Source organism: Mastomys coucha, unplaced genomic scaffold (assembly GCF_008632895.1).
Source record: "Mastomys coucha isolate ucsf_1 unplaced genomic scaffold, UCSF_Mcou_1 pScaffold21, whole genome shotgun sequence".
Classification (NCBI taxonomy): Eukaryota; Metazoa; Chordata; class Mammalia; order Rodentia; family Muridae; genus Mastomys; species Mastomys coucha.
The window spans coordinates 138,660,994-138,670,410 of record NW_022196904.1 but is presented as its reverse complement, the minus strand read 5'-3'; the positions used below and the strand labels follow the sequence as shown (position 1 = coordinate 138,670,410).

The 9,417-nt window shown below is 45.4% G+C and overlaps 1 protein-coding gene across 3 annotated transcripts in view; it reads left to right on the top strand.

The window, feature by feature from the left end:
* Nucleotides 1-9,417, top strand: part of Spindoc (spindlin interactor and repressor of chromatin binding) — a 23,254-nt gene that overhangs the window by 4,498 nt on the left and 9,339 nt on the right. For all 3 annotated transcript variants that reach the window (XM_031389543.1, XM_031389544.1, XM_031389545.1), the window contains exons 2-5: nucleotides 3,293-3,622; nucleotides 3,698-3,847; nucleotides 3,985-4,110; nucleotides 4,280-4,477. In XM_031389543.1, the coding sequence (XP_031245403.1) occupies nucleotides 3,293-3,622; nucleotides 3,698-3,847; nucleotides 3,985-4,110; nucleotides 4,280-4,477 (804 nt within the window). The remainder of the gene's footprint in view (nucleotides 1-3,292; nucleotides 3,623-3,697; nucleotides 3,848-3,984; nucleotides 4,111-4,279; nucleotides 4,478-9,417) is intronic.

Below are 9,417 nucleotides of genomic sequence, written 5' to 3'. Positions count from 1 at the left end.
TGGTCTACAAAGTGAGCTCCAGGACAGCCAGGGCTATACAGAGAAACCCTGTCTCAAAAAACAAAAAACAAAAAAACAAAAAAATATAGGTGTGTCTCTCCAGCAGAATCCAAATTGCTGGATTAAAATTTCTGTGTATCTTCCACCTTTCTGGTTAAACTAAAAATTGCCCACAGTTTAACTTTTACAACAGAAACAGTTATCACTCACACAGACTGAACAGTCTGAATGTCCTTATGAAGATCTGTTGGTGTGACGATCCTTTAACTATAGCCCTGATATCTGTCCTTCAGCAGATGTCTGTTGCACATCAACGTTTTCCAGTCTGCAAGAGAACTGATAAACTGTCTTTTCTCAGCAAGTTTGTTGAGCTGTCCTCATGCAGGGCAAATCAGCCTTCTGTGTTGTCTGTGTTGCTGTCTTTCTGCATCTCTCCTTTCCTTGACTCCTGCCTTTCATGTGAGAGCTGCTTTTATTCAGATCATATCTTTATCAATTTTGATAGAATCCATAGTCTTTTTACCTGTGGAAATACAGACAAAAAAACCTCTTCCCAAATGCAACACATTCCCTGACTTCCATTCTGATATATAGGTTGATCTAATGCAGCGGTTTGTTTGGCTTATTTATTTATTTATTTATTTATTTTTGGTTTTTTGAGACAGGGTTTCTCTGTGTAGCCCTGGCTGTCCTGGAACTCACTCTGTAGACCAGGCTGGCCTCGAACTCAGAAATCTGCCTGCCTCTGCCTCCCAAGTGCTGGGACTAAAGGCGAGCGCTGCCACCACCACCGCCCAGCTGGCTTTTTTATTAATTCGGGGAAGAAAGGATTTATTTTATTCACAATTCCATTTACTTTTCAAAAGAAGTGAGGGCAGGAACCTGAGGTAGGAGCTGATGTAGTCGTCCTGGGGTGCTGCTTCCTGACTTGCTCTCATGTTTGTTTGACTAGCTTTCTTATGAACCAGGACTGCCAACCCAAGGATGGCTCCACCCATAATGGGCTGGGCCTTTCCACATCAATCACAAATTAAGAAAATGTTCCACAGGCTTGGGTAGTTTGATCGTATGGAAGCATTTTCTTAGTTGGGGCTCCTTCTGTTAACTATGGCAGTGTAAAGTTGTAGTCAGCATACTCCCCTAGTTGCTTTTGGTTATATTTATCACAGCATCAGAACCAAACTTGGACAGAAATTGGTACCAGGAAAATTAGATATTGCTATAGTGGATCTGTAGTGGTTTGGTGGTAGGGTTGTGGAAGCCTTTAGAACTTAGCCCGGAAGTGCTCAGAGTTTAATAAGCTGTAGTAGAAGCTTAAAAGATAAGAATGTTAAGAGAAGGGCCAAACATGGGGGTGCAGGAATTTGGGAGGAAGAGGCAAGGGGAAGAGTTCTAGGCAAAGGCTATCAGGGAAACCCTTTCTCAGTAGGGGAAAATGAGAGAAAAGTAGCTGATCAAGGGTTGATTTGTGAACTTTCTGACAGAAGTAGAGAGTCATATCAGGGCCATTCGTGGGATATAAATTTTAAGAATCTGCAAGGTGGTGGGTTGAAGAGATGGTTCAGTAGTTAAGAGCACATGGCTACTCACAGCTGCCTGTAACTCCAATTCCAGAGGATCTGATGCCTTCATGCAAGAGTACATACATGCAGGCAAAACAATAATATACATGAAATAAAAATTAATAAAAAAATATAAAAGTGAGAACTTGCTTTATTGGAAGAATGAATGTTTGTTAGCTGGTGCTAAAAAGAGAGCAGTAATTATTAAAAGACTACCATAGCATCATTGAGATGAAATTTTCTGGAAATTATTTTCTTAGGGTCAGCACACAAGCTGGTAGTCCAGAGGGAACCAAGGCTGCATCTCAAACTGGAAAATGAAAGGGAGGGAGTGTATAAAAGTCATCTCTCCCATGGTACTGATTTTATTGTCAGGGTGACAAAAACTAGAGTCACCTTGGAAGGAGAACCTCAGTTAAGGAATTGCTTCCATCAGATTGGCCTGTGGGTATATCTGTTGGAAATTGTTTTGATTGACTGATGTGGGAGGGAGGGCCCAGCACACTGTAGGTGGCTGATAGCTCTGGTCTGAGACTAAGCTGGAAAGGGAACATGGTTTTGGTTGGTTAGTTTGTTTGTTTTTGGTTTTTGAGAGACAGCTTTTCTGTGTAGCCATAGCTGTCCTGAAACTTGCTCTGTAGAAGACCAGGCTGGTGTCCAACACAGAAGATCCACCAGTCTCTGCCTCCCAAGTTCTAGGACTAAAGGCATATACACCACCTTCCAGCTGAGAGTGCATGCTTTCAAGCTCCTACCTTGAATCCTTTCTACTTTGGCTTTGTTCAGTGATAAGTCTACCTGTAACCCCTTTACCCCCCAAGCTACATTGATCATGGTGTTTTATTACAGCAGAAAAAGCAGTTTTAAAAAAAGTAAACCGCCGGGCAGTGCATGCCTTTAATCCCAGCACTTGGGAGGCAGAGGCAGATGGATTTCTGAGTTGGAGGCCAACATGGTCTGCAGAGTGAGTTTCAGGGTAGCCAGCGCTACACACAGAAAAACCCTGTCTCAAAAAAAACAGAAAAAGAGAGGTGGGGGGAGGGAGAGGGAGAAGGAGAGGGAGGAGAGAGAGAAAGTAAACCAGAACAACTAGAGTCTGGTGAGACCCTGTAATCTTGTTTACACAGGAGGCCATCCTGGCTAACTAAGCATGACCTTAAGTTCTTTTCTCTGAGCCCATGTAAGGGTGGATGAATAGAACAGCATTGTCCTCTGTCTTCTTACGTGTACTCCTTAGCACATGTGTCATGTCCCCGGGACCCCCTACATTATATATACACTAGTTAATACTTAAAAGGGGGTGGTTAAAGTTATGTCTCAGTTGTAGAGTGCTTGTCTAGCATACTTGAAGCTCTGCGTTTGATTCCTATCACTTTAAATACCAGGTATGGTGGAAGCAAGAGGATTAGAAATTAAAAATTGACCTTCACTACATAGTAAATTTGAGGCTAGACTACTTGAGACTGAAGTATGCATTGTGGCCTACAAAGTGGATATGGGTAGAGTTAACTATTGGGGCGAGGAAACCTATAAGCCTCACAGGAATATCTATCTGCCAGATGATCAAAGAGGTCAAGGGAGGAATAGGATGCCTTTTAGCTCTGGAAACATGGAGTGGGACTCATGCTGGTTGGTTAGGCTCTGATGAGATGGAACATTGCACAGGAATCACCCATCCTACACAGCATCACCAGCCCTGGCATCTTCACAGCACATTCCCCTTTCTGCAGTAACCCAACAGGAAAAGACACCACCACCTCGGCCTAACCTGCTGGAAGCAGGTGTCGAAGGCTGTGAGGAGCTCAAGCAGCAAGTATCATGGGAGCAGGAGTTCCTGGTGGGGAACAGCCCAGGAGGCAGTGGACGGGCGCTGTGCATGGTGTGTGGGGCTGAGATCAGGTCCCCATCAGCAGACACTGCTCGCGCACACATCCTGGAGCAGCATCCTCATACCCTGGACCTGAGCCCCTCTGAGAAGAACAACATCTTGGAAGCCTGGAGTGAAGGTGTTGCCCTTCTGCAAGACATCCAAGTTGACCAGCCGTCCCTGCCCAGCCTAGGTAGTAAGGGTGAGGGCTGAGGGAGAAGTGGGGCCTGTGGGGGCCCTCGAGCTCAGTGGGCTTTTGCCCCCTCAGAGTCAGGCCAGGATGGCCATCCAGACCTCATCTCCAACCCGGATCCTGCCAGGATGCCAGCAGAGATCGTGGTCCTCTTGGACTCTGAGGACAACCCATCCCTCCCTAAGAGGCTCCGGCCCAGAGGACTCCGTCCCCTTGAGCTGCCTGGTCAGTCAACAGGGAAGCTTTGGCTTAGTGGGACATCCTGTGCTCAGGGGCTGGGGTGGGCAGGTATTATCAGGAACCTGAGGTTAAAGAGCTCAGGTTCAGTGGCCTTAAAGTGCTAAAGTTTTTTCCTTTTGCAGTTACCCCTGTCATAGAGCAAGGAAATAAAAAGCCCCGTGGTCAGAGATGGAAAGAGTCTCCTGAGGATGAGCCTGCTAGAAAGAAGAGAAGCAGGCATATGACCAAAAACTTGGACCCTGACCCAGGTGAGAGGATTTAGGGGTGCTGAGCCTGGCTGTAACACTGGAGCTGTAACTTCATGTCCATAAGGAAGTGGACATCAGAGAGCCTCTGCTTGAGCCCAGCTGAAGCTTAGGGCTTGAGCCTTTGGGGTCTCTCCTCTTCTACTCACACTTCTGCCCCACCTTCTTCCAGATCCCCCAACTCCTGAGTCACCCACAGAGACATTCGCAGCACCAGCTGAAGTCCGACACTTCACTGATGGCAGTTTCCCTCCTGGCTTCGTCCTCCTGCTCTTCTCCCACACACAGCTCAGGACCACCGACACTAAGGACTCTTCTAAAGACAGCAAAGCAGCGGAGGGCCTGCCCCAGCCACAAAGTCCCTCTTCAGGTGAGCCCTCCTGGGAGGGGCTGGTGAGGAAAGCTGAGTCCCTGGATCACAGCCAGAGCCCTGATAGAGGTGCTGGGTGCTTAGGCCTCCAAGAGAAGGCCAAGGACAGGGGTTTGAATGCTGAGGAGGCTGGCCTCTAAGCTGAACATCTCTGGCAGTGGTCATTAAGTTTTGCTAGGCCTCCAAAAGCTTGGTGCTCAGCTTAGACCATGAGGCTGGTTCCAGCTGGAGCCCTGGAAGAACTCACCTCATGCTGGTGATACAGGGGCCCAAGTGAGGTAAGTACTCAACCATTTAAACAGGTGTGGGCGCCATAGGTGGGTGATGAACATCAAAAAGATACTCCATAGTACAAGTGAACTTCCATTGACAGCTGGTGTTTGTATTTATAACCTGAACTACTGACTGAGAAACTCTTTTTTTTTTGTTTGCTTTTTCTTGTTTTGTTTTTTGTTCTTTTGTTTTTTTGTTTGTTGTTTCTCTGTGCCCTGGCTGTCCTGGAACTCACTCTGTAGACCAGGTTGGCTCGAACTCAGAAATCTGCCTGCTTCTGCCTCCCAAGTGCTGGGATTAAAGGGGTGAGCCACCACTGCCTGGCTGAAAAACTCTTGAGTATAATTCATTTGATCCTTATAAAAATACCTTATAAACCAAGCATAATTTAACAATTGGAAGTCTGAGACAGGTTGGAAGTAGCCTAGATTACAGAGTGAGAACCAATCTTAAAAAAAAATGGGGGGCTTGGAGAGATGGCTCAGTGGTTAAGAGCACTGACTGCTTCTCCAGAGGTCCTGAGTTCAAATCCCAGCAACCACATGGTGGCTCACAACCATCCGTAATGAGATCTGACACCCTCTTCTGGAGTGTCTGAAGACAGTAACAGTGTACTCACATATAATAAATAAATTTTTAAAAAAATTAAAAAAAACAAACAAAACGAAACCAAAATGGGGACATGGGGACCAGGGAGATAGATGCTCATCAGGTGAAGGCCCTGGCTGCCAAGGCTGATGACTTGGCTGCAGTCCCCAGAACTCACATGGTAGAAGGAGAAAACAGGCTATCAAAAGTTGTCCTCTGACCTCCATGTGTCTGCCATGGCTCACATGCTCCCCGCCTCCTCCCCCAAATAAATTAACATAAACAAACACATTTTTATAGTTATTAATTTGGGGGGGGGTGAGATAGGATCTCACTATGTAGCTTTGACTGTCCTGGAACTCATGATGTAGACAAAGCCGATTTTTGGTCCACTTGAGACCTCCCTGCCTCTGCCTTCTGAATGCTGGGATTAAAGGCATTTGCTACCCTGTCCAGCTCTTTAATTAATTTAGTTTTATTTTATAAGCTTTTTAAAAGATTATTTTTATAGCCAGGTGGTGGTGGTGGCACATGCCTTTAGTCCCAGCACTCCAGAGGCAGAATCAGATGGTTCTCCATGAGTTCAAGGCCAGCCTGGTCTGAAGAGCTAGTTCTAGAACAGTCAAGGCTATACAAAGCAACTCTGTCTCAAAAAAATTTTTTTATTATATTTTAAATTATGTGTATGAGTTTGCATGTGGGTATGTGAATGAGAGTGCCAGTCCCCATGGAGGTACTGGAAGCTGCAGGGGTGGAGTGCCTTGAAGATGGAATGGCAGATGTTAGTGAGTCCCCAGTGTGATCTGAGCCTGGATCCTCCCTTTGTCTTGTTGAATTCATATTACAACATCCCAGGATAAGCAACTTGTGAATGAAGGATTGGTTGTTGCCAGGGAATGTTTAGACCCTTGTTCCATAGTTAGAAATGTATCATCAATGTGCTTTTGGTGCTGGAGCAAGTAAAACAGGTAGTAGACAGCTGAAGGCCTCTGGCATGGGGCTTACAAAGAGGAGGTAAGCTTTTAATACGGAGGAAAGCAAATGTGCCATTTCCCTTGCAAGTACCCAGTAGTGCCCACTTTTACTAGTTTGGTCATATCCTTCTTCCTCATCAGAAATCTATACAGGAGTACACTATGTGCCTCTGTTTACCTGATTGGTCTTCACTCTTTTTTTGTTTTTTTGAGACAGGGTTTCTCTGTGTAGCCCTGGCTGTCCTGGAACTCACTCTGTAGACCAGGCTGGCCTCAAACTCAGAAATCCTCCTGCCTCTGCCTCCCAAGTGCTGGGACTAAAGGTGTGCGCCACCACCGCCCAGCTGGTCTTCACTCTTAAGACAGGCCTCCCTCGTATACTTGGATCAGTTTTAATGCTCTCAGGCTTCAGCTCGAGTCACTTTCCAGTGTTAGTTCTGGTGCAGGCATATCCTCCTTGGACTTGCATGCTTCTGGGCCTTCTTGATCTTCTGCCTTCACATATGAAGGATTCCTTCATCTTGACCTTGGGGTGTCCTGTACCCAAACTACCTATCTGGGGTGATGAGTGGAAACAAATGGCGAAGGGAGAGAATGGGACGGAGGAGGTGGCAGCGTGTCCTGGTGATATCATGATGTATGGAACTCTGTCAGGCAGGGCAAAGCCTCTGGTGGTTTCTTGTTTGGGGGACCCAGAGGTTTGACAGCCCCAGGGTATACAGCTTCCATCTAAGTAAAATCCTACCTCTGCAAAAGGAAAAGAGGAAAACTCCTAGACATAGAAACGAGAGAAGCTCACTGTTGTCAGCTTTGCTGAACTAATGGATATGCATATGAAGCTGCCTGGGAAAACTTTCTGGAACTTTCCAAGAACCTTGTTTGCAGCATGGGGATAAAGGAATTTACAAAACAGTAGAGAAAGTAAACTGATGTGTCCACAAGTCCTTTCGGGGTGTGGGGGGGTTAAGGGTTTTTACTCTGTTGACCCAGTTTCTTAGAACATGTGACATTTTCTCAGCTTCCCAAGTGCTTAGAATCTGATTGTAAGCCACTGTATGATACCCGGCTTTTGCTGTTTTTGAAACAGGGTCTTCTATAGCCCAGGCTGGTTTTAAACTATGTAACCAAAGCTGGCATGAATTCTTGATCCTCCTGTCTCCACTTTCTAAGTGTTAACTCAGGAAGCTGGTCACCACAGCCACAGGCAAGCTTATCTCCAAGCTGAACTGAGCTGGGCATGCAGTGAGAGAAGGGAGGTGTCTACACGCAAGTGGGAGCCTCTAAGGGTCTTACTATGTTTGTTTGAAGATTGTGTGTGTGTGTGTGTGTGTGTGTGTGTGAGAATACACTGTCCCTGTCTTCAGACATAGCAGAAGTGGGCATTGGATTCCATTACAGATGGTTGTGGTTTCTGGGTTTTGAATACAGGTCCTCTGGAAGAAGCTCTTAAATGCTGAGCCATCTCTATAGTCCCAAGTATGTTTTCTTTTTCTTTTGTTTTTTTTTTAAGATTTATTTTATGTATATGATTATATACTATAGCTGTACAAATAGTTATGAGCCTTCATCTGGTTGTTGGGATTTGACTTTTAGGACCTCTGCTTGCTCCAGTAGACCCCACTCACTCTGGTAGGCCCCACTTGCTCAGTCCCTGCTCACTCAGGCCCAAAGATTTATTTATTATTATAAATAAGTACACTGTAACTGTCTTCAGATGCACCCGAAGAGGGTGTCAGATCTTATTATGGGTGGTTGTGAGCCACCATGTGGTTGCTGGGATTTGAACTTAGGACCTTTGGAATAGTAGTCAGTGTTCTTACCCACTGAGCCATCTCACCAGCCCCAGTATGATGTTGTTGTTGTTGTTGTTGTTTGTTTTTTTGAGACAGGGTTTCTCTGTGTAGCCCTGGCTGTCCTAGAACTTACTCTGTAGACCAAGCTGGCCTTGAACTCAGAAATCCGCCTGCCTCGGCCTCCCAAGTGCTGGGATTAAAGGCATGTGCCACCACTGCCCGGCTTCAATATGTTTTTAACAATTTGTTTGATTTTTACCAATTCAGACTAGAGAGCCACTTGCTGGGGTGAAAGCCTGCTAGATCAGACACACAGAGAGAAAGAGAGAGAGGAAGTTTCAACGCCTACCCCAATGAATGCCCCTTCCATCTACTTCCTGTATGTTTCTGTCCATCCTCCTGACTTCTTCTTACTCTATATTTTTTTCCTATATTCACTCCCTGTTATTTGTTTGCTTGCTCCACCTCTTGACCTATGGTTGATTTTATTTAATCTTGTTTACAATAAACAGAAGGCTTTTGGATTAAAGGTTTGTGCTAGGGCTAAGCTACACCACAATTAGTATTTTTCTGTAAGTAATATAATCTCAGGGTTCAGTGCAGGATCTTGCAACATTTTCCCCTTTTTGTCTAAATAAAAAGGAAAGAATTGCTGGGCGGTGGTGGCGCACGCCTTTAATCCCAGCACTTGGGAGGCAGAGGCGGTGGATTTCTGAGTTTGAGGCCAGCCTGGTCTACAGAGTGAGTTCCAGAACAGCCAGGGCTACACAGAGAAACCTTGTCTCGAAAAAAAAAGGAAAGAATTTAACGCTAGCACAGTAAAACTCTTTACAATATTGAAGCTATTTCTGCCAGGCATTCCACAATGTCCAGTTTGATTATATTTGGGAGTCTTAAGATTAAGTATTTTGTACTCAAAAGCTCTGTAAAAATGTTCATGTTAGTGTCCTATGAACTCAGTAGTTTGAATGTCCTGAGCAGTCTGTATTCTGAAGCTGATCTTTGGGTGATGCTTGTCAGCTTAATAACAATCCTGGCTAGGTAGAACACGCAGCCAGCCCAAAGGTGTCCCTTGTTTGCAGAACCTGGTGGCAGAAGAGGCATGGGGCTTTGGCCTTTGGTTAGTGATGCCACAGTCCAGGTGGATTCATTTGTCTTTTCAGGGCCATATCATCTTTTTGCAGACTTCAAAGATTACTGTTAGGAGTGGTAGAAAACTTCAACCATTTTTAAAGCAGATCTCAGAACGTTTGAAGGTCACAATCTATTAAGTACACAAACTGTTTCTAGTTACCTGTTTCAGACTCCAACC